Source organism: Chamaea fasciata, unplaced genomic scaffold (genome assembly GCF_029207755.1).
Source record: "Chamaea fasciata isolate MVZ Bird 193981 ecotype frontalis unplaced genomic scaffold, bChaFas1.0.hap1 SCAF_1, whole genome shotgun sequence".
Lineage (NCBI taxonomy): Eukaryota > Metazoa > Chordata > Aves > Passeriformes > Sylviidae > Chamaea > Chamaea fasciata.
In genome coordinates this window covers 29,416,760-29,440,572 of record NW_027094086.1, presented here as the reverse complement: position 1 = coordinate 29,440,572, position 23,813 = coordinate 29,416,760, and the positions used below count along the sequence as shown (strand labels likewise).

The following is a 23,813-nucleotide window of genomic DNA, read 5'->3' as shown; positions in this document are numbered from 1 at the left end:
ATCACTAGAACTGGCTATTCTTTTCTCCTTGACCCCCTTCCTTCCTATTTGTGCAATACACAGGAGTGCCAGCTTTAGACACTCACAGAATAACTATGCAAAGCATTAACTGTATGTTCAAAGATAACATTATCCCAGATTTTCACTATCAAAACAAGTTTAAGAGCCATTTGCAGAAGAATTACCTTGGCTAGCTCTTTTCTTAGCTCATCACGTTCTTCTTCTGAGAGTGTTTCTGCCATACTGACTGTAGCAGCAGCATCCTCTCCAACCTCAGGTATGGAGTCACTCCTCAGCAGCCCTTGAGATGAATAAAGCATTAGAAGTCAGATTATCACCAGACTGCCAAACAGCAGCTAACATTAGCACACAGTTCTTTTGTGCCAGTGCAAAAAAGAAAATTGATGAGAGGACACCAAAGTCGTGCTCCCCAACTACAGGAAAGAAACCAAAGGCATTTTATATTTCATTCTATCAAGCTGTATTAAAGCTCAATGTAATGGCAACTACTGCTATAATGGGAGACTGGAAACCTGTTGAGAACAACACATCCCACTACTCCGTGAGAGAAACCAAGGCGCAGAACACTATGTCTCAACCAGTGTTTCGTACACAACCCAGGAGTCTGTGCACACTCTGGTGTCTCATTCACCTGGCACAGAAACTCTGGAAGCACTGGAGATGCTCAAGGCCGATGCAGAGGCTCCATCCCTTACTACCCTTCGGATCAGGTTTCAACGTGTCCATTCTGAGCACACTGGGTGCAGTCACAAGCAAGGTTACAACAGTGGAGAAAACTACTGCACTGCAAGTATCAACTCTTCCTCTGTACCCTGCTGGATCTCTCTGTCCCTAGTAACTGAGACCACTGTGGCTAGAAGGTTGCAGATATCATGGAACTAGAAGTAAGCTGCTGGTTTGCACCTGGACTTAAAGAGAGATGGGAAGCCCAGAGACAGAGCTCAGGAAAAAAGGCTGTTGCTACAAAGCAGAGAGTACTGAGAAGGGACTGATAAGGATGTGCATCCACTCAAACTGCTGCCTCTCCCCCTTCCAGATCCAGAAACCAAAACTCTTCCTATATAAACCACAAACATCCTAAAAAACTATGGTCTTCCTCAACTTTTTTTTTCATAGCTTCAGGGAAAGGAAGGAGGATGATATTATTTGTATTACTATGATGCAATAACTTTAATGATTCTTTTTTCTTAGTCCTTAGTGCTTGCAGTAAGAAGACCATTTTAAACACCTTTTTATGCAACAAAATTTCCAGCAAAAGATTTCCCATTTTGAGTCTTTGTAGCTGACACTTAAACAAAGTTTGCCAAAAACAAGGAATTCTGTTCTAATTGCAGGGAGACTGCATGCTGGCATGGTTGTGGATTCCCACAACTAATTCTCTATTCAAGAGGTAAAACAGTCTTACAGATAATAAAAAAAAAAGAAGGTAAATAAAAATCTTAAAATACAAAAGGAAAGAAATCAGGATTGTTTGTTAATAAGGAGCAAGGAAGAGTGTGTGTATATTTGTACATAAATACATCATTCATCTAAGTTGAAGATGAATTAAGTAACATTTCCTAATAATCACTCTAGAAATGAACCATCTAACCAATAAAATTCCGTTCTCATTTCAGCAGCTTCTGATGGCACTCCATACAATCCTTTGGTCTGAGAATCAAAAACTCATTAATCATCACTGTGATTTCGCTGTCAAACAGCTAACATCACAAGCAACTGAAAAAACAGGGGAAAAAAGATTCTGTGAGTCTGTAATTAGTTGTAGGCATTCTGTGAAACATGCTCCTAGCAGCTGTCAAGCGGAAAAAAAAGAATCCTTGTTCTTGATCAAATTACCAAACTCAGGTAAAGTTCAATTCCTCAAATTCTTTCCAAAACAGTATGCTGTCTACCTGTACTTGTGTCCAGAATACTTGCACACTGCTATATGGACAGAACTTTTGTGAACGCTGTTACCACAGAGTGCACTGAGAAGGAAGCCTACAGGAAGAAAACTAAACCTCATTCTGCATTTATTCATGAGATCTGTGCCACGTTTTCCCAGAGATTTATATGTGTCTTTTACACAAACGTAATGTAGGTCCTGTGGGTTTCCCAATAAAAGACTTTCTGTCAGAAACCTAGGGCAGTAAGAACTTTAACACCCAAACCAGAGCACAGCACTACAGCACCTAAAACAAAGAATTATGTCTCACAATCAGATAACTTTTGTTTTATACACCAACATACTGCCTTAACAGTTAAGAATGCCACACCTTTTTGTCAAATTGCTATTTAACCTATTAATTACATAAACCTACCCTGAAGGAAAACAATTTGAACTGCATTTCTCCTCGATGCCTACACCCTCTCAGTATGTTCTGCTATGACTCCTGACCTTGCTCTCATGTGCAGCCCTTCAGGGACCACTTGCTTGCCATCACAAAGCCATTCCAGAAAGTTTGCAACTACCAAAACCACACTGACTCCAAGAGCATTAGCACAACCAGCTGAAAGTCTGTTCAATCGGATTATGAGGAGTCATCTGGATTAAATCACCAAAAATAAATCAAGTGAATCCACTAGTAAGAAAACATGCCGGATTGTCTCCTGCAGCAACAGCTTTTGTTTGGGGAATGTAGCTTCTCCTTGGAACTCATTTTTTAAGACTGTTCTGTTCTCACCTACCAAATGGAATTTAAGGCACAATGCTAAGAAGCAAAGGAATGATCTCTCCTTCCCTTCACATTCCTCAAGTTTTTAGGGACAGAAAATCACTGCTACTCAGAGTCCTCCATACCTCACCCTGCACATCTCACCATGCCTTCTTCATCTTGCCTTCTGAACCACTCCCATTTATTACTTTTTTGAGCTCCACATGAAGTATGCTAACACCTTCCCATCAATCTTCACTCTGGCACCTCTGCTCTCTCTCCTGTCACTGTTCACCTCTCTGTTCTCTTAGCTCCCATGCCTCAGTTCAATATCTACAAAACACTGGGCTCACCCATGCTATAGGCAAGGCTATGCTGGGCCATCTAACCAAGGAGCAGTTGTCTACACAGCTAGCAACCCACAGACCTCCACAATGGTGTGGCTACAACCCAAATGTATCCCATAAAATAGGGCTGACAGCCAGTAAGATCCTCGCTTTGAAACAACTTCATAAGGAAACATGCACAGCCCACCTTAGATATTTCTGTGGGGTATGGGAAATGAAACCAGGAAATCAGCAGTCACCCCGCAGATGGAAATTCTTTGCCTCAAACTACTACTAAGGGACAATTTCTCACTTGTGGTCTTTTTTTTGCCAACAGAACTGTTGCTATTATTATTTTATATTGTTATGTAAAATTATTATTACAGCTTTCAACTTGATGCCTTTCGTTATGTTAGTTCTCTTGCATCATTAGAGTTGTGAAGGACTTAAAATTCAGTCATTTGGTTCTCTGTTATAACCAAGTTTAAATGAACATTTCATGTCCCTCAAATAGAATGAAAAAACCTGTTTAGGGGAAAAATCATAAAGATTTAGATAGTATTGACAAAACTTACCTAGCTTTAAGGTCAGCTTTTAGGTCTCTATTTCTAAGATTAACATATCTTCCCAGCAGTTTATTAAATCTACTTAAATGAACCAAATACAGACATGAGCAAGTTAGTTGATTAGGACTCCATAGATCACATTCAGGGAAATGGCATTTAAGTCCCTATTACTCTGCCAGGGTAGGCAAAGCATTAAGAGTAATTCAATTAACACTCAGTTTTTCTGATTTGGGGTTTGCTTTGGTGAGTTTCAATCCACATTTATGCTCTATTTTTACCAGAAATTCCTCCCTCCCTGGCCTGAATTCAGAGATCAGCACCAAACAGGAGCAGTTTTAAGAAGCACTTTTCATTTTGGATGAGCGGCCTTGGGGTAAGGACAGGTTAACCCTCACAAAGCTTTCTTTTACACGGGCGTGTTCTGCAATGCAACACTCTGAATGAGCAGTGTGGTTACCACTACACAGTTGGCAGAAAAAGAAAAGCTAAAGAAAAAAGGTGCCTGTTATAGTTCAGGAGAACAACCTATTGCAAGGTTATAAAACCACTCCAACATATGAGTAACATTCAGTACTACAGAGCACATTTTTTCTGCAGCATATAAGAAAGATCAGATTTAAGTGCCTCCCATTTATCTCAGTGAAGATGCCAAAGTGAGACATATTTCTTCCACTTGGGGGAGAAAATTCTTGTGCTTCTCTCAGATGCTAATTAGATGTCCATTCAAAGCAAATGAAAAAGAAAATAGAGCCCAGAAAAGGCTGGTGGTAATGCTGATATATCATCACCTGACACAGAGAGTTGCTTCCCCTCTCCTTTAGAAAAGCTGGGAGATGCAGTAATTGCAGAAGTGAATGCTGACCACTCTTTCCCAGTAGCTCCTGGCTCATCAAGTTCACAGGGAGGGTTGTTATAGTTCACAGTGGTTCCCCAAGGGATGCATGTTTCTTCAAAATTTTAAGTAACAAGCCCATTAAAAAAAGTTAACACCTGTGTAACTTTGCCACATCTGAAGCAGGTCTAAGCTTTCTGTATTTTAAATTATTTTGAAAGATTACATCTGGCAGCAAGGAATGGAAAGGAATGACGACAGAAAAACCAGACTAGGATGTGTTGGGAGGCACAGCTATGGGTGTTCTGTACAACAGGTCACCAGAAAGAAACTCATAGGGTTAAGCACTAAACAGATGCCACTGCAGCACAGCACAGGCAGCCCCAGTGGAGTTCGTATCTTCAGGTGGAAGATTTGCAGCACTTTAAATGCTAGGTAGAATGGAGTAAAGGTTTTGGAGGGCATTTTGTTAATCAGTGAGATTTTCAGTATTAAGGCAAAAGCAGATTTTAGACTATCCAGAGCTCTGAAGTCCTACTAAAAACGCAATTTCTACCTCCTCCCCCAAAATATCTAATAGTCAAACTAGACAAATTCTTCCAATCTTGCAGAAGTTTCATTCCTAATTGTTCTTGCCACTTCATTTTCCCTCAAACTGCCTTTCTACTGAATAAATAACAATTAATATAAAGCTGGTAAACATATAACACATGAGATATTACCTACATGACACACTGAAGCCAATACACTACCAGAATCAACAGCAGACCAACTTTCATAGATTTTTGAGAAGTTTTACAGGTATTAATTGCTAAGCATTTTATGTAGAGATTTTAAGGAAAGAAAAGAAGGAAGTTACCAGACTTTGCCAGCGTAGGTGATCCAGGTGGAGAAAGGTTTATGCCAGGCGACAAGTAAAGATAATTTCTGTTCACTCCAGCATTGAAATCAAAGGGTGATTTGTAATCCTCATATAGATCCATGCCAGTCAGTTCAGAGCGTGCAGCCATCCTCTTCTTCCACTGAAGCATTCATCTTTGCTTTCTGGGGCCACCCAGACAACAGGATTCAAAAACCCTCCATTTCCCCACATGACACCCACTGTGCCTCCTCAGAGGATTCAGCTCTGACACATATGATAGAGCCATCTAGCAAGCGATTTCTGAGCCATCCTGTGGCTGCTGCTGTTTACATGGCACAAAGTTAAGTTCCGGTAAATTTATAACTGAGGCTGGACTTAAACAGACTGTTCCCTTAACAAACATTCACAGTGCACAGCTCACGGCTTCTGGAAGAGCCCTGGTCCTCTGCAGAACTGCATCAACTGTGTTCAGTGGTTTAAATAAAAAAAGGTCAGCTGACTGCAGCTACACCAGGATATCCTTAATCTTCTAGGACACAAAAGGATTACCAGCCGTAATCTATCCTATATACCATCTGTGTTGGACTTTTTCCTCTGATTAATGGAAAATTCTGCGTGCATAGCTATTTCTCCAGCTGCTTCCATCAGTGTAATAACCACGAGTGAGAACCCAGTCTCTGCTGCCCAGGTATCACACCACAGTGCAAGTTCAGAATAAGAGAGAGCAGCACTCCTCTCTGAAGGCTGGGCTGTAAACACCACCTGGGTTTATTGATAAGTGTTCTAATGTGCAATATGATTTTTGCTCATGAGGCTAGTCATATCTGGGTCTGAGAGAGTTTTGTCTGGGGGAGGGGGTTGTTAAATATTTATGAAGTACACTGTCCTATGTCCTTGGTGCTTCAACCAGCATTGTTTAGAGTAGCCAGTAATGCACTGCCTGAAATGTATTTATGTTTTGACACATAAAGAAAGATCACCTTACATAAGCCATCTGACTTCATGCCAGGCCTTTAAGATTCAACTCTGGGAAGCAGAAATGCTTCTTACCTAAAAGAGGCACTCAGCTCAGTTTTGCAGCACTTCACTACATTTTTTAATTTTTATTTCAAGGTCAACTTCTTTCACTGAAAACACAAGCTTACCAGCAATGTAGATCACCTTTACAGCTGCACAATAATTTCCTCCCAAACCCCACACCTTCACCTGGGATCCTCAATGCAGCCTGCACACAGAGGAGCTTAATCAAATGGAAGTTAATCTTTTCCAGCAGTAAGGAAAAGCTACAGTAAGGAGAGAGCTGATCAGGCATTATTCCAGAGAAGTGAAGGAGCCTTGCAGCATGCCAAAGTCAAGTCCAAGCAAAGTAATACCCAGGCACATGAGAAGAAAGCACACCCCTTCTGGAATTTTAACTTGCCATTTCCACTGCAGTCAGTCAGTCAGCATAGGAACAGACCTTCCAGCTAATTAAAAAGCAGCTCCTTTAGGCTAAAGACCTACATTCGCTTCTGGTGCAGAGTACCTGCAGGCTCATAACAATGAGAGTGCTGGACCCTGAAACACAGGTCTCTGCTATTTTCCAAACCCACTGAAAAGAAAAAAAATAGAATGCCCCTCTGCATTTCTGACACGTGGCTGTGACATCCACCAGAAATACTGCAAAGTTCACCTGGCAAAGGTTAAAGCTTTGGTCACAGATTATACTTAAAGCATCCAGAGGGAGCAGAAAACTGTAAATCAGCTACAGTAATAATATACTCTATTAACCAAGTTTGTTAATATGAATAGCTACAGATTGTGCTTTGCAGCTTTCCCTTTTATAACTCAGCAGTCAGGGGCTGCCTTCTGTGCAAAAGGCTCAGGCAGTAGTTGTGCTAACTGGGTTAGGCAAAATGACAAGTTATCAGATGTGGCACACAAAGAGCTGGGTGTTTTCTACCATCACTCTCCCAACACAGAAAGAGAGAGAGAAGGGGAGGCTACACGTTGCGGCTTTTCCCAGTCCTAGATAATCATTCAGTTTAACACTGGTCAGCACTAGCCGGCTACAACTGCGAGTAGCTATTATGGGAAAAAGAACCCCTTATGAAAATCTGTTGATCCCTGCTAACAACCAAGGATACCATTTCATAGGCATTTCCTGGAGCAAACATTCTTGTCTTTTACAGGAAATTCTCTACATTCAGATTTAACTATTACCAACCATTCAAAAAAAAAACTGGTACTCGTCCTATATCTTTATAGTGCAAAAGTTGGTTTCGTGTCCCTAGAGACATCTGGATTGCCAGCCTCAGCCACCAACGAGGCCTGCTACCTCTACTGACAGAAATCTGTATGGGCCAAAGTCTTCAACACCTCTTCAGTGTAGTCAGAGACACATACAGGACGTGGCCCACTGCCAGAACATACACTTGGCTTACAGGGAAGATTTGCTGAATTACAAATCTGAGCGTCCACCTGAGAGGCTGAATTCTGCTTTTGTTCTTCCTTATGCATAGCCTGAGCACAAGCCCAGAAGTCACACAAGACAATCTCTAGTTTTTGAAATATTACAGAAGTATTACTGTTCTAAGGTCATTGCCAAGAGAGGGACACCATGCAAGTGCTTCTTACTTCAAATTCCTCTCTTCGCTCACATTAACCTCAATTATAGTGGGCATACAGATGGGTTGCTATAGCACCTCCCAAACACATCACCTCAACACATCAGCCTCCTGCTCTCTTACCTGCTGGAGTTTACAGGAGTGTTGCTCCTCACTTGTTCTCAGGTACAAATCCTACCTGGTGATGAAGGAAGCTATTTTCCTGAACAAGCTTCTTCCTCATCACTTAGGGAAGTTTGATGGTCTTCAAACTGAAGTACAAGTCAATCTCTCTGTAAAGAGAAAAGACTGCAGTCCACCCTTCCAAATCTGCTGTAGGACAACTTCTGGCTGTCATTCCTAACTCATCTGTCACCCTGATTTTCAGCCTTCTGAGGACTGGAGCTTTCTCACACACATAACATAAATAAAGACTGATGTTTTGTAAATACATATTTTTTCCAGGGGGAAGGACAAATTGACCGCTGGGGTCAGAGAGGTGTTCCTCTCAACCCCCAATCCCTGAACAATTTCCAAATCTTATATAAACCCCAAATCATAATAAATGTTCTCTTTCGCTCCTCAATTCCCAACCTGGCGGTGAGTGTCGATCTTTCGTGTCATGCTTGCGACACTCATCCACTTCAGGGAAGACAATCCCTGGTTTTGAGAGATCCCCTGTCAGCCATGACAATCATTTTATCTGCTTCTTCCCCAGTAGGTCCTTAGCACACCCAGGGATTCAGGGCAGAGCAAGGCAGCACTCCCCCATACTGCCTAAAGCCAGTCTGAAGAAGATAGGTTCTGCTCTCTGTGGTGCACTTGGAGGAGGAATCTCTCTCCAAGGGATTTTCCAAATTCAAGTGATGGCCCAAGGGGAAAAAAAGCAGGATGGGGATGAGAAACAGCAGCTGCACAGAACTAAAAAGCAAGGTTTTTCTCTGCAGTGCGAAGCTTTCTGAGCAGTTTAGCAGCTCTTGACAGTCACAGGAATCAAGATTTCTGTACACTATAAAAACAGGTTTATTATGAGGCCTTTCTAAAGGGCCCTCCCATGACCAAAATATCCTGCTGGATGAGCTTCCTCTTCTTTACAATAATTCAGAGCACGTGCTGCTGGCTGGAGGAGGAACTGAAGCTGTAGAGCCATACCCTAATAGATGGATGCTGCCTTCCTGGGGCAAGACACACATATTAAGGAGCTGAAGCTTAAGTATAAGCCTCTGTTACATGGCTTAGAGTAATTAACTGTGCATCCTCAAGTATCTCTGCTCTTTGCCCTGCATTGCAAATTCAGTTTTACTGTGTACCTTGTTTGTTACTGCAGATACCAGCTGTAAGGCAGTACCTGCAAGATCTTGAAGCCTAAGGAAGGAGCTGTTCCAGAGCCAAGTAGCAGTGGGGCTTTGGTAACTATGCAAGAGATTAAAACCAAAGATTCTGCCATTCCAGAACAAGCACCCATTTGCCCTTAACTCCTCAGGATAACTAAGAGGTTAGTGCTTAAGTCATCTATTTATTTTAGAAGCTGGTGTCTGAGAGACTGGCACAAAGGTAGATTCCTTTAGTCAAGGATGCTTGAACCAAACTGGCAAGTTCAACTGAATGTCACGAAGTGTCTCAGGAAGGCTCAGCAAGCCTCAGCAAAGCATTACCATCATGATTCCTACCATTAACCATGTTGTAATCTCCTCTGTTAGGGTTACAATGTGTACTGAAAGCTTTCCCAGGTAACTATTTAGCATTAACAGTCAGTACAGATTGTGCATCTCATGAATCATAAGGGAACTCCCTCCACAGCGAGAAATGCTGTTAGGTTTGAGCAAACACTTTTCACCAGATATTTGCCTGCTTAGTCTCAGGTGTGGTTCTTTCTTCAGCTAGCACCTGCTACCCAGGTCTGCAGCTTCCATCTTAACCCAGGGCTCTAGCAACAATTTATGCAATGCAATATAGTATTGAAGCACTTCTACTTTGAAGGCAGCTAAGCAAGGATAGGATGTTACCGGTAGCCTTGTGGAGAAGCTGCTTTTCCCACATACAGGTCTAGCAGAACAACAGTTTGTTTATAGGTGGAAACCTTATATCCCTCTTTCCCTACAGAAACCAAGCCCTGATGAAGCGTGAATGAGTACCATCTCTGGGCTTTGAAGAAACTGAGCTATGTACTCAGCACTGTTTAATACAAACAAACTCAGGAAAGGCTACCACTCATGCCTCAGGACTGGAGGAATGCAGAAGCGACCCTAAAACATGATCTAAACAGTATTTTGGACAAGCTATCCAAATAACCAGTCCACAAGATCTACTTGAGTTCTGCTGCTTCACAGGCACCTTCACCACACTGAACATCCTGTGTTTGTGTCCTGATACCTGGAGCTGCCAAACTTGTGCACCACAGCCTATACTTTTGGCAAGACTATCATGACTCCAGCCCTTAATCAAGCAAGCAAAAGAAAATGGGGGAAAATGACGGGAAGACTGTTGACAAACAGGGGGAAGAGGTGCAAGAAGCATTTGCTCTTTGGGGACATAGCAGAAAGATTCAGTCTCTTATTTCAAGAGACTGAATCTCACCTGTTAAGATTCAATTGCCTTCTCAGCCTGTACTTGGTTTGAATTTCAACTTCTGCAGTTTGCTGCGAGGGAAGATTGATAAGTGGCCTTCCATTTATTGTGTCTGTGGCAAAGACTTCCCAGCCAGCTGGTCTTCCACCACCCCCATCTTCCCCAGGTAGGTCCCAATCAGGCAGCAACAGTCAGGCTCCTCTCCCCAGTCCAACAGAGTTTTATATGGCATAAGCCATTTTAAGAGCCATAAAGCTACTTAAGCATCTTAAGCCAATCTAGATTCTGTAGCATCAATTTGATCTTCAAAGTCTTACCAGTTTACAGACAAGTAAAGCCTTTCAGCACCTGATCTGAGGGCTTAAAACTGCATTAAGAGAAAAAGATGCTGTGAAGCAATAGAACAAAAGCCCAAAGACTAGACAAGCCTGAAATTTGAAATTTGCTCCTATTTCCACACTGTGCTCTCTCCCCTTCCTTTAACAGCAGACACTTCTTTCAGTCCCCTGAGATTTGTGCATGACACGCATGGAGTTGCACAGCTACAGCAATTCCTGAATAGTATGAGCAAGGGCTTCTGCAGCCCCATTAGTAATGGTGAGCACAATGTGGCTTAAGGGGTTAAGTATCTGTTGTCTTCTAGCAGGATTGAACTCAACACCATGATATTAATCTCAGTACTTCAGCCTCCCCCACATGCTTTCTCTGGACCAGCTCTGCCTGATACAACTACATCATTCACTACAGTTCTTTGTACAGAAATATTTTCTCCAGCATTTTCTTTAGCTTCAGTGCTGCCTTCACTTACTCTTACTAAAACAAACAAAAAACCACCACCAACGATCACCACCTCTTAGAAGATGTATCTCCCTGCAACACAAACACTTCCAAATGTTACAGGTAGGAATCACAGGGTTGCCAGTATTGCACTTCTCTTAAACCAAAGTCTCAGCCCACAGTATTTCAGTCTGCTGACGCATGTTGTGGCAAAGGCAGCAGTTCTCATCTCTCCTCTAAATCCAATTATAAACTCAGACTAATTTCCTGAGCTCTTGTGAGGGAGTAGATCCACACTCTAGCATATTCTGCGACTAGACGAGCTGATACTACAATAAAATACTTAACCCATTCATGTCAGACAAAATTATCTCTATTTGCACACATTCTCTACTACCTTATAAGTGTTTCAGCATTTAGAAGATTAGGCAGGAATCCCTGTTTTATGACAAAGTTGTGTGTCTCAAACAGCGCTCAAAGCAGTCCCATTTGTCAGCCCCAGCAGTAACAGGTAAAAAGCTTTCCAATCTATGGAAGAGGTCCAGGCCAAAGGACAGAGTAGCACCCCAGAACCAGTGATCAGAGTTTGCACTGACTTTGGAGAAGTCAGATCAAACCCTGCAAACAGAGAGAACACTCCAAGTGAGATTAACAGAGTCAAAACACTGTCAGATAGATTTTAGAGGAATGTATTTAGTTACTTCACTTCAGCTGCCTATCCCAGTTATGCTGCCATTGTCTATAGACTCCAATCCCTCAGGCAAGAGACTGACCCTGTCAAAAATGTGAAGAAACAGTGCTGAGCTGCAGCTAGATTATAGTTGGAAAAGATTTGGAAGGAAAGACTACAGTGCAAAAATGGGATTATTTCAAACAAAGCTTCAGTATGTAACCTTGCAATCCAATTAAAAGTTTTACTTGAGTGACTCTGGAGTAACTCCCAGCCTCCCTCAGAAGACAACTCTGCTTTTCCGCACTCTTAAAGCAAACCTCCCTCTTTTAACGCAGCATCCCAGAACCTCCATTTCTGAAAAGAAGCTCCAGAAAACTCCATCATCCCCACTCTGTGTTACCAGGTTCCACGATGAAATTGACACTGAGGTTTTAAGAACAAAGCAAATTCAATTACACATTAAGCTGAATTACATATTGTGATATCTAAAAATAAAAAAGCACCAAAAAAGCACCCTCTATAGTCCTGGCAGTACCTTAATAATACCAACAATACCTTAATTACTTGAAGTACACAGTGGTTCCCACCATGTAATTACCAAGTTCATGCCTGGATTTGGTGTAGCACAGAAATTCCACCATTTACTATCAAGGGCAGAAGTACAGAAGCAACTGAGCAGCACACAATTTGATGCAAGCAACACAGGTCAAGGGTAAGCACTTCACAAAATCCATTCTTGAAGATACTCAAAAGCCACCTGGACATGGTCATCGAGGTGGACATGGATATCAAGGATCAGTAATCTTTAATATCTTTATCGATGACAGATAGTGGCATCAACTGCACATTCAGGAAGTTTGTAGATGACACAAAGCTGAGCTATGTAGGTGACACAACAGAAGGACAAGATGCCATCCAGAAGGACCTGGAGAAACTCAAGAATTGGGCCCATGAGAACCTCATCACGTTCAACAGATCCAAGTGCAAGGTGCTGCACCTGAGTCAGGGCAATACTAGATTCAAGCACAGGCTGGGAGAAGACCTTGAGAGCAGCCCTGCAGAAGAGGACTTGGGTGGATAAAAAGCGGGACATGAGCCACCAGAGTGTGCTTATAGCCCAGACAGCCAAATGCATCCTGGGATGTATTAAAAGCAGAGTGACCAGCAGGTCAAAGGAGGTGATTCTCCACCTCTACACTGCCCTTGTGAGATACCACCTAAAGCACTGCATCCAGCTCTGAAGTTCTCAGCAAAGAGGGGCATTGACCTCCTAGAGCTGATCCAGAGAAGGGTCACAAAGATGATCTCCCTATGAGAGATCCTACAAAGAAAGGTTGAGAAAGCTGGGGTTGTTCAGCCTGAAGAGGACTCCAGGGAGGCCTCATTGCAGCCTTCCAGTACATAAAGGGGATTTGTAAAAGAGGAAGAAGAACTTTTTACACAGGTAGATAGTGACAGGACAAGGGGGAACAGTTTCAAACTAAAAGAGGAGAAATTTACATTAGAAATTAGTAAGAAAATCTTTTCTCAGAGGGTTGGGAGGCACTGGAACAGGTTGCCCAGAAGTGGTAGAAGCCCCATCCCTGGAAGTATTCAGGGTCAGGTTAGATGGGCCCTGAGTAACGTGGCCTAGTTAGTGGGGGGCATCCCTGCCCATGCCTGGGGGTTGAACTGAGCACTAAGGTCCCTTCCAACTCAAACCATTCTGTGACATGGTCCTGGGCAACCAGCTCCAGGTGCCCTGCCCTAACAGAGGGGCTGAACCTCCAGAGGTCCTTCCCACCTCAACTATACTGTGATTAATACAATGGCTGCTGTAAGTCACAGGCTGCTCCTCCAGATTCTCCAAGGTTCCTCCAAGAACCTCTCTTCTTCAAGAACACAAAGGGTCCTGGCACCCTGCCTTAGGGGAGGTCAGTGGCCTACCCTTCATCATGTGAAGATTTACAAATACCTACCTGCTGACAGAATAAAGTTCCATTTTCTCCCACACTTTCTAAACTGACATATGGACAGACACTTCATGGGAGACTTCTCATTTCCACACATTTCCCCAGCATACAGGAGCATTATGATGGCTAACAAGCAAAGCAAAAGCATTTGCAGCAGTAGAGACTACGTTGGTTTCTGTTACGAGGCTGCAGGAAAAAGGTAACTGACAGATTCTGGGAAAGGAAAAAAGTCTCCTGTATTTTCATAAAAGGGCCAGGCTTAAACTTTGCACACTAAATGAATGAGTAAGCAACTTTTTGGGCCTGACATGTGACTCCAGACACAGAAGCAGCTCTTGCCAAGTACAAAAGCCATCTACTTCCCCCTCACACCCCTTCTCCAGGAGGGAAGTGAATGTATGCCACTGCAGCAGGAAGAGTTCACTCTTGCAGACTGAAAAAGTTGCAGTAGATAAATAAACCACCAGTGTCACTGAGCTAAAGTAGCCTTTCAGCAGAAGCCTCTCCTCCTTTTACCCTTTATGAATTGTACAAAGCCCAAGGAAACTAGGCTCAAGTTAAGCCTTTGAATTTCCTTCTCAGACTCCTCAATTTATTTTTCATCCACTCCAGTGCAATTTCCTTTATCCTCCCAGTAACTCTCTCTAGTACATGCTCTCAGGTTCCCCTAGCAAAGTTCCTCAGTCCATAAAAAAGCTGATACAAAAGCTTCCAAACACGTCAGTTCATCTAGAGATGTCAGCTTGCCCTTCAGAAGCACTGGGAGAGTCACTTCTGCACTCAGGACACAGTCATTTTTAGCACAACCACACAAATCTCCCCAAAATAGACCACAGTAATCTGCATGTGGGCTTCCACAAAGGATGCACACAACACCAAAAGGAGTGACATTTTCTAAAACCACTGCTAATTTTACCACACACAATTTACTGGTTGCGTGGTTAAGGTGCGCTCCTGCTGTAGCCTGGCACCTTATTCAGCTATCCATGATAAAGATCAGCTTTTTGCATAGCAGTAATGGCAAACCACAAGTTTCTTTTTCCTTTCTCAAGACCTGACTAAGCTTGTGGTTTTGACTTGTGCTGTCAAACAAGTGTAATTACATAAAACCTAAAGTACAATTTCTCAAAGACAAGCAACTGCAAGCAGCAAGCTGTATAGAAATCCTATTAACATTTTTGCTCTAGGCTTATCTGAGAGCATAGTATGAAATATCTGTGAAGCTGTAAAACTCTGCCTAATCAGCAGCAAAGTGCACTAGTGCGATAAAGGCACAGACATATACGACCCAGAAATGTCTCAGGTCATGAGAACCTGCTCCCAACCTTTCTTCAGCCAGTCAATTCACACCTTTAGACCAGTAATGGGGTTTGCTACAAACCCTTCAGAGAACTAGCCTGTCCAAGAGGTCCTAAAAGTTGACAGTAGGCACTGAGCCAGTTTCAGCTTTCCCAAGCAGATAAGCCCATAATGAAGACGAGCTCTTATTATTCATCCACATTTCTCACACTGCAGAGTTTCAGTGCACCCTCCTAAACTTAAGGAAGGAAGAGCTAACAAAGCAGTGCTAATGGCACACCACCAGATGGCTGGTATAAAGTACTTGTGCAGCAGCTCACTATTACGGGGAATCCCTCACTTGAAAACTCAAAGTTGTGTTGTTTTCCCTGCAGCATCAAACAAGACACATTACCTATTCTTTTATAGTCCAGCACTTGACCAGCCACCCATTCAACTATGTAGTGCTTGAAGTGTCCTGTTCCAGATGGAGTGTGGCTGCTGCTTGCCCATACTGCTAAACTCCACATCCAGCTGTGCAGCACCAATTCCTACAGTGTTTCCAAACTGATTTGGAGCAATAGCTATCACTACTTAAAGGACCTTGGACACATCCTGCCAGAGCTGCAAATTGGACAAACTCAGGACATGGGCTTGAATACTTCTGCACAGCTCCTAATCTCATTTAAGAGATAAGAGGGAGAATCCTGCAACTGTGCATGCAGCAACCAGCAGCAATTCACTAACAAACCAAATGCACTGACTAGCTTTTTTTTCCCTAATATAATGCAGATAATGCATCTACCTTTAGAGTATTATAACCGCTGAAGTTGCCATTATATTAATAAGTATTCTGAGATTTTATCCGATTGATATGTCCCTGACTGGCTTTTAATGCTGCTTGAGCTGAGTAAATCCTGTTAAGAGACATTTGCCCCCATCCAAGTCACACTAGGACAGTAAATTAAATGAAACTGTTAGCCTAGAGACATACTGCTGTCACATAAATCAACAGACAGTCATAAAACACTAATCACTCCAAAAGCTGAAGGTGGCAAAGAAAAGGGTCAACCAAGTTTGTCCAGTGATGATTCCACAAAAAGATATAAAGCTTTAAAGGACTTCCAGATCCTAGAAGACTTGAGCAAATTCACTTCTATCAGATTAGACTTTGGACATGAGACGCCACTTTTTGCTGCTGGGTGACATTACAGGCAAACCTGTATTTCCTTTTTAACAACCTACACAGGATCAGATCATGAAAGTACTAATCTCTCAAGATCTCCAAGCAATATTAATATATTTATGCACCATCTTGTTGTGTTCCAGTCCATTCCACACAAAGGGAAGTTTTCCTAAATATCAGCATGCTTAGATACGTATCCAGGCTCCTCATTTATATTGCACAGCAAAGTAAGCAGAGTGAGTTTAACCATTCATTTTACTGAAATATATGATAGTGGACAAAACTAGAAAGACCTATCTAATGAACACGAAGGCAGGCATTTTTCCTGATTCTGGTGCAGTTGATGTGATGGAAACTACAAGGGGAGAAAAGAAGTGCAGGCTTAAAGTACCAAAGTTTGAAGGATATTGAGCTTCACGTCTACAAGTAGTCAGGAAATGAAAGAAAAGAGGGGAAAGGGATGATTTGGGGGTTTTTTTAGTTTTATGTGGGTTTGGTCGTTTGTGGGTTTTTTATGTTGGGGTTTGTGGTTGGGTTGGTTTTTTTTTTGGTAACAAAAGCACGCCTCCACCGATTTTAGTGAGCAGCTGCTGCAGACCTGCACTGTTCCACAAGTTGCCTCCTCCCAGCATTTGACCTGAAACAGAACATCAGCGCAAACTCCAAGAATAAAGCTTTACACTGCTACATGAAATCTAAGTTTAGCATCACTCCCTACTGGACAAGCTAATCCACCACACAGCCCATTTCACAACTGTAATACATATATTTGTAGCCATTCTGAGTACTGGTCATGCCCTAGTTTAATGGATCCATAAAGTTTTCAAACTACGTTTAAAGACTGTTCTAGCTGGTACCCAGGTTATTGTTACATCAGGTTTGGCACATCAAAGCTCGGCCATCAGCCCAAAAAAACCACTCAGAATAACTCAGAGCATAAACAGCTATGAATAATGCAACTCACAATTTTTAATTCTGGTAAAAAACTTGACCAGGATATTAAAGAGGTGGAAGTCAAAATACTGCCTTGCATACTGCTAGTCCTCAGTTGCCCATCTACAAGTGTGCCTGTAGCAGGGGGCTGTGACACAGCATTATTACTAAGAAACCATCACATCCCTCAGAAATGCTGCTGGCATCACCTTGCATGAAGGGGAAATAAGGTCTCTCCAGTAATATTACCCTGGAACAGGAAGACTAGAGAAATTACTTTGCTTGACACTTGCTCTATCCTTAATTGATCAGTTTTCCCTTCTAAAAATATTAAAAAGTCTTCTCAGCTCCTCTTGACAAAACACAGAGGTCTTGCTTTGACTTTTGTATCCCTCTTCTCATATTTTCACTTTCTCAAAAGTTGCTTTTGAATAAGAAAATACTCTTTATTGGGATGGGAGGGAAGTATGTTTCCGGGATTCACCAAGGGGAAGTTTGGTCTTGAATTGTAAATAAGAAACAGAAGCATACTAAAGACTTCAGGTACCAGTGTGCTAAAACAGAATTAAAGAAGTCTGCACATTCACTCCACTAAAGCTCTCCCTTTTATCATTTACCCCAAAAACACTTCCTCACCACGGAGGAAGTACTCAGCACATCACTCTGCTGATTCCACGGACACTCAATTTGTTTTCCTTCTTATACAATCTCCAAAAATCTGTCATGCCAAAAAGCCTGCAAGGTGACAGGCACAGAAGCCAATCGAAACCACTCAGCTTCAAAGCATCAGCTCCAGCTGGTTTCACTTGCTACTGTACAGAAATGTGCAGAAACTAATTCTCCCTGCTCACTGCTGCTCATGAACCATAGTACTCATGTTCATCTGCAATTCACACACAAAGGCAGCAAAGCAGGATGCCTCAAACACCCTTTAAGGGTGGTGTAAGTTTCACAGTTAAAGATTTGGTCAGTATCTGTGTTTTACCACAGAATGGTTTGGGTTGGAAGGGAGTTCCAGTTCCCCGGCTAGGGACATCTTAAACTAGATCAGGTTGCTCAGAGCTCCATCCAGTGTTTCCACTGGACCTTCCAAATGTCCAGAGGACCACCAAAAACCTTCACTGTTTTGAGGAATCAAGCATCCATCACCTCTCTGGGCAACCTATTCCAGTGTTTCACCACCTTCGTCGTAAAAAATTTCACTGTATCTGGTCTGAAGCTACCCTCTTTCAGCTTAAAACCATTACCCCTTGTTCTATCACAACAGGCACTGCTAAAAAGTCTGTCTCTATCTTTCTTATAAGCCCCCTTTGACTACTGAAAGGTTGCAATAAGATTTCCCTGGAGCCACCTTTTCTCCAGGCTGAACAAGCTCATCTCTCTCAGCCTTTCCTCATACAATAGGTGTTCCATCCCTCCAATGATTTTCATGGCCCTCCTTTGAACCTGCTTCAACAGGTGCAAGTTTTTCCTGTTCTAGGGACCACAGAGCTGGACACAATACTCCAGGCGGGATCCCATGAGATGCAAGAAGAGGGGCAGAATCACCTCCCTTGACCACTTAGCCACTGATGCTTTAGACAAGGCCCAGGATGCGTTACGGCTTTCTGGGCTACAAGTGCATACTGTTGACTCATGTCCAGCTTCTCATACACCAGCACCAGCCTAAATCCCTCTCTGCAGGGCTGTCCTCAATCCCTTAATTCTCCAGCCTGTACTGATACTGCAGGTTGCCTTAAACCAGAATAATTTACGGGAACAAATTACACACTTAAGAGTGTGAGCAACTTGCAGCTCAGAAACTGGTGTTTTAATGCACCCAGAGGGATACATTAGGCAGAAGGCTCACCTACCATTGCAGTTGTGCTCTGAGAGCACCAACCACCTTCCCTGCAGGATTGCTGGACTGTTAAAACCAATTCCTCAAAACCACATTTAAACCTGAAGGATCCCCATACATACAACAACAAAACCATGAAACTCCTGCTTCTTTGCAGAAGTGTTCTGTATTGTCCAACCAACCCAATCAGTGGGCAGTTAGTGCAGCCCAGCACACAGTGGCCATGTCCTGTAATACATGCAAGCACCTCTCTGGCACTTGTTACTTGCCTGGTGAGCTGCTGGCTTTTTCCTCTTTTGATATTAAACATAATTAAACAAGTTTATATTGAATGTCAGCACTGGTTGCTGGAAAGGAGTAATCAAGAATGCATTTGCAGTAGACTGATTTCTTTGGAAAAAAGTCAACTGTTGGAGACACCACAGTTCAAAACCGAATACTTCCCTCTACAATAATCAGAGATTCCTCCAGAAAATCAAAAACAACTAAGCTGACTATTTAAAGATTAACTTGAAGGGCAGGAAAGCAAGATTTGTTTGCATCTAAAAATCAAGACAATATTCAAAAAGAGACATTCAGCCACTGCATTTTACTTTTCCAAAGAAGTGTACCTTAGTGTGGACCTGCTTAGTGTCCACACTAGTTCTGCTACATCAAGTGTTAACGAGACCAATATACAAAGTCCAAGGAGCAGTTTGCTAAGTACATACAGGTGTCTCTGTTGCACCTCAGCATTTACTGGAAGCACACTAAGAAATTCAAATGTATTTTAGGGAAAGCTAGTATTTAAGACTGATTGCTACAAACAGTTGTTTAAATGGTAGCAGCAACTGTTTATTCCTTCATCAGAGTTTTCAGGCAAGGAGGTTTATAGTGGGTATCTAAAATACATCTTTACTGCAATTAAGGACTGCTTTATTGGAGAAAATAACAGTAACGTTTCACAGTCCTTCCAAATTACAGCACTTAAATCATATGACAGTAGCAGCCAACTGGAAGTGCAGTAGAGTTTTTGTCAGGTAAACTACATAAACAACAACTTCTATGACACGCAGGATCCCTCCAACACACCCTAATCCAGGTTTGGGACGCAACCCCCCAGCCTAAGCTTGGGGCTGAGGTCTCCACACGCCCTGGACCAGGAGCTGGTGGAAAAAGATAGTGAGCAGGGATCCAACAAAGGCCTGAGCCCTGGAAGTAGGGAGCCAGACCCACAATGTGCTCAGTCTGGCTCAACAAGAAGACCAGGGATGAACGTTTGCTTGGCAAACAGCAGCACAACACCAGTTTGCCATTTCAGACAACAGCAAGCTAGGGTTGTGACCTTCATCAGATGTCCAGACAGTTCTCTTTGGGGTCCTTTGCAGGAACTTCTATTCCCTGTTCCTTCAAGTGTCTCCAGAGGTGGTGACAGACCATATGGCAATGCTCTGAACACAGCAGGTGGGCCCATCCCTTTCTTGAGGGCCCATACATGACATACTTAAGATACCAGAGCTGCACGGCACCTGTAGAGTCTGCCCAGGCAACAAACAAAATGGCTTGTCACAGCTCAGAGCACGAGAAGGTAAAAATACCTGCCATGCAGGCACCAGAGCAGTCTAAAGAAAAAGACAAGAAGTCATTTCAGGTCTTTCCTTTTAACCAAGAACAAACTCCCTGTTAAAAAAAAAAAAAAAAAATTGGAGCACAACACTTGCAGTAGCTTGCTGAGGAGACGAAACAGAGCATGAATGGTGCTTTTAAGCGCACACAGCTCCAAGCAAAGCACACTGCAGTAAAAGAGCCTGTTTTCCTTCTGCCAAGAGGGTAACATCTGGCAACAGGAAAGTCAATATTTAAACCAGGCTCCATTCCCACTCCATGCCTAGGCTGGTACTACTTCTGATGCTCCTCACCCCTGAATGCACGTCAGCTGCAGCCTCTTCAGGGACTGCCTGGTGCAGATTTTTTTGGTGCTATGGAAACAGCCTGTACGGCAGCGTGTGATCCACTCACGCACACTGAGGCCTGTGTGTGTGCAGGCACTGAACTAACCTCTGTCAGCAGGAATCAAAGCACTCTGAGCAGTCAGCAGGTTAAAAACTGTGATTGATCTGGGGGCTTTCTGCTCTGCCTTCAGCCTGCTTCTCGAGACTCCTCAGATGTAGACAAAACACTTTTGAGATGTGTTGAACGGATTTCTCTTCTGCATAACAATACAGACACCAGAGAGAAAGGTGCACTCTAGCCAGTGGGAGCTGTGCTCATTTCATAACCCCGACCCTTCTTTTGAGTAGGAAGTACTGGTTCCTACTTAAAGGACAGCTTCTTTAAAGATACTTATAGGCAAGTCCTTGTACAGCTCCATTACTGGGAACCTGTGTGAGGAAAAGCAAGGGACACATCAGGACTCTGATGTACTCCTGCAGGGACTACAGGGTATCAGAAGATGCGAGTTCAGTGAAATCGCCTTCTTCAAAGGCAGCAGCTGCAACTGTCCACTACTATAAGTTATTCCCAAGGACTGGAGTGCTGTAGAACACTGAATGAATAGCAGACAGAGATGACTCCAGTAGAAGCATAAGGGGAGTTTCTTTCAAATTCTACTATCCTGATCAACTAAATCAAGACTTTCTAATGCCATGATGTATTACACATTTAGGCAGAGAACAGACAAAGAGAGATGAGTAGAATCACTTCTTGCTCATCTTGGGACCCCTACTAACAGTTTAATTAAAATACTTTAAGCAAAAGTAAACAATGCAAAGCAGACATAAATAACATCCCCAATGCTCACAACTGAAATACACAGCTTTGCCAGGCTAGGGAGCAGTTAAAAAACATTACTTACAAAGCTTTGTTTTCAACTTTTTTGAGGTTTTTCTCATGAACCAACATCACTGTCACACATGGGCTCAAATCCTAGCAAAGCACAGGAGGAGCACCTGTCTGAAAACACTCATTGCAGCCCAGGTTGCCTCCCTTGGCACATCTTTTCATCTCTGTCTGGGGGTTAAGGGGTTCTGATGAAGCAACACTTCCCTCTAGCTGCTAGACAAGGGAAAGCAAAACAGGAAAAATACCTGCTTTTCTGCCGCTGCTTGCCTAACCCATCACCCCCAGCAAGCTGCAGGTGTTCCCGAGCCTCTTTGTTACTCCACAGTACAACAACTGCCATTGCTAGTGACAGGACATAAGCTTTGAGCCAAGCTTGCAAGGCCCCAGGACTAAAAACTTGTCAGGCTTGCTCTGTCTCTATCCTTCTCAATTTGCCTGCGGCTTTGTTTTACTTGGTGTGTCTCAGAGTAGAGACACAGTGTGACAACACGGGAAGTAAAAGAGCACAGGGTTGACAGTGGAGACCCCATGGCTGTAAGAAAATCATCAGTCACCAGTGGAGATGTGCAGTTGGACAAAATGATTTTAGAGATAACAGAGAGCAAAGGGATAATATCTAGCATATATAAAAGGCACTTTATATAATAGATTTGGATGAAACACAGAGCTTGCAAAGCCATGAAAGAAACAGCAGATGTGTAAAAAACGAATATAACAGAAGGATTCCAGTGGATCCTACAGTGAGGAAGAAACCACTACCATCCTATTCCTCCCAGAAAAGGAGTCACAATAGGACAACTTGCTCTAATACCCCTGCCACCATCAAAATGATACTACCAGCCTCAGAAGCCAGGGGAAAGATGAGTAAACCACCAAGAAAAAGGTGCAGAAACTAAGTTAGTATGTCAGCTTTATTATTACTAAGACTTCATCTGCATAATAGTCTTTTTCTAAATGAATTCTTGAATTAGATTGTTAAAATTTTAATTACACTAACAATAAACAGGGTTTTTTTTTCCATGTACACGCACTAAGTGTGCTTCCTCTTTATCTATGAAGTTTTTAAGTACAGCACACATTTGTTGTTCTCCTGGGAGAGGGACAGTTCAGAGGCCTGTCACTCCAAAACATGTGTCACTGCACGCTCCTATAGACCTCAGTTCTGCAGAAAAGGGAGCAGTCCAGGTTTGGCCAAGGCAGCATTTGCTGGGTCACTCCACTGTCAGTCAGCATCCAAGGACATTAATTGCTCTGCTCTCACACTCTAAAATAGAGCAGTCAGCTTGCAAAACAGGAAAGCTGCCTCTTTCAGTGACAGCATTCACACCACAGCAGTAGCCCTGGCCTCTCTCTGGATAGCATCAATCCACCCCTTTCTGCTCAGGAACAAGTAACAGCACAATGAGCATTTTTCCACACACCAGCATTTGCTGGCAGTCAGTGCTGTGCTTCTCCCCCCACCCCAGCCAGGGACAAGTGGCTGCAGACTCCTGCAGCTGATTGCCACCACTTGTACTAGCACAAAATCCATACAGCCATCTACACCTCTGCCAGAAATAAGTGTTTTCATAGCAGGGCAAGGATACTCCAGACCAGTTAGCCCAACTCATGGCATCATCTGCCAAACAGCCAAAGCCAACACACAGCCATATATTCTTTCACTTCTGCTTCCTTAACCAGAGGCAGAGGAAAAGGAGGAAGAAAAGTAAGAGAAAATGGCAGGAATGACACTGAACCTTCAGGAGAGATCTAGATTAGAAAGTTCTGGGTAGCTGGTCTGCAGCCAGTACTGCAGCCCTTTTCAGAAGAGGAGGCTTGCACTAGAAAGCCTGTCCTCCAATTCAAGGATTTTGACTGAAGGTTCCCAATCACTCTGGCTAACACACACAAATATGAGCAATTTTGAAGACACTGTCCACCTTTAACAGGAGAGAAAGATGACCCTCTGGAGACTTAAATTG

At 42.9% G+C, this 23,813-nt stretch overlaps 1 protein-coding gene across 3 annotated transcripts in view; it reads right to left on the bottom strand.

Annotated features, from left to right (window-relative positions):
• The window catches only part of TPD52 (tumor protein D52), a 124,283-nt gene that overhangs the window by 95,011 nt on the left and 5,459 nt on the right, over positions 1-23,813 (bottom strand). Inside the window, exons 1-2 of one of the 3 annotated variants that reach the window (XM_066179740.1) lie at positions 5,238-5,550; positions 186-301 (exon numbers count right to left, since the gene is read on the bottom strand). In XM_066179740.1, coding sequence (XP_066035837.1) covers positions 186-301; positions 5,238-5,409 — 288 coding nt within the window. In that variant the 5' untranslated portion in view covers positions 5,410-5,550. Of the gene's footprint in view, positions 1-185; positions 302-5,237; positions 5,551-23,813 lie in introns of those variants that run through there. The other 2 variants (XM_066179760.1, XM_066179750.1) reach the window with 2 other exon arrangements.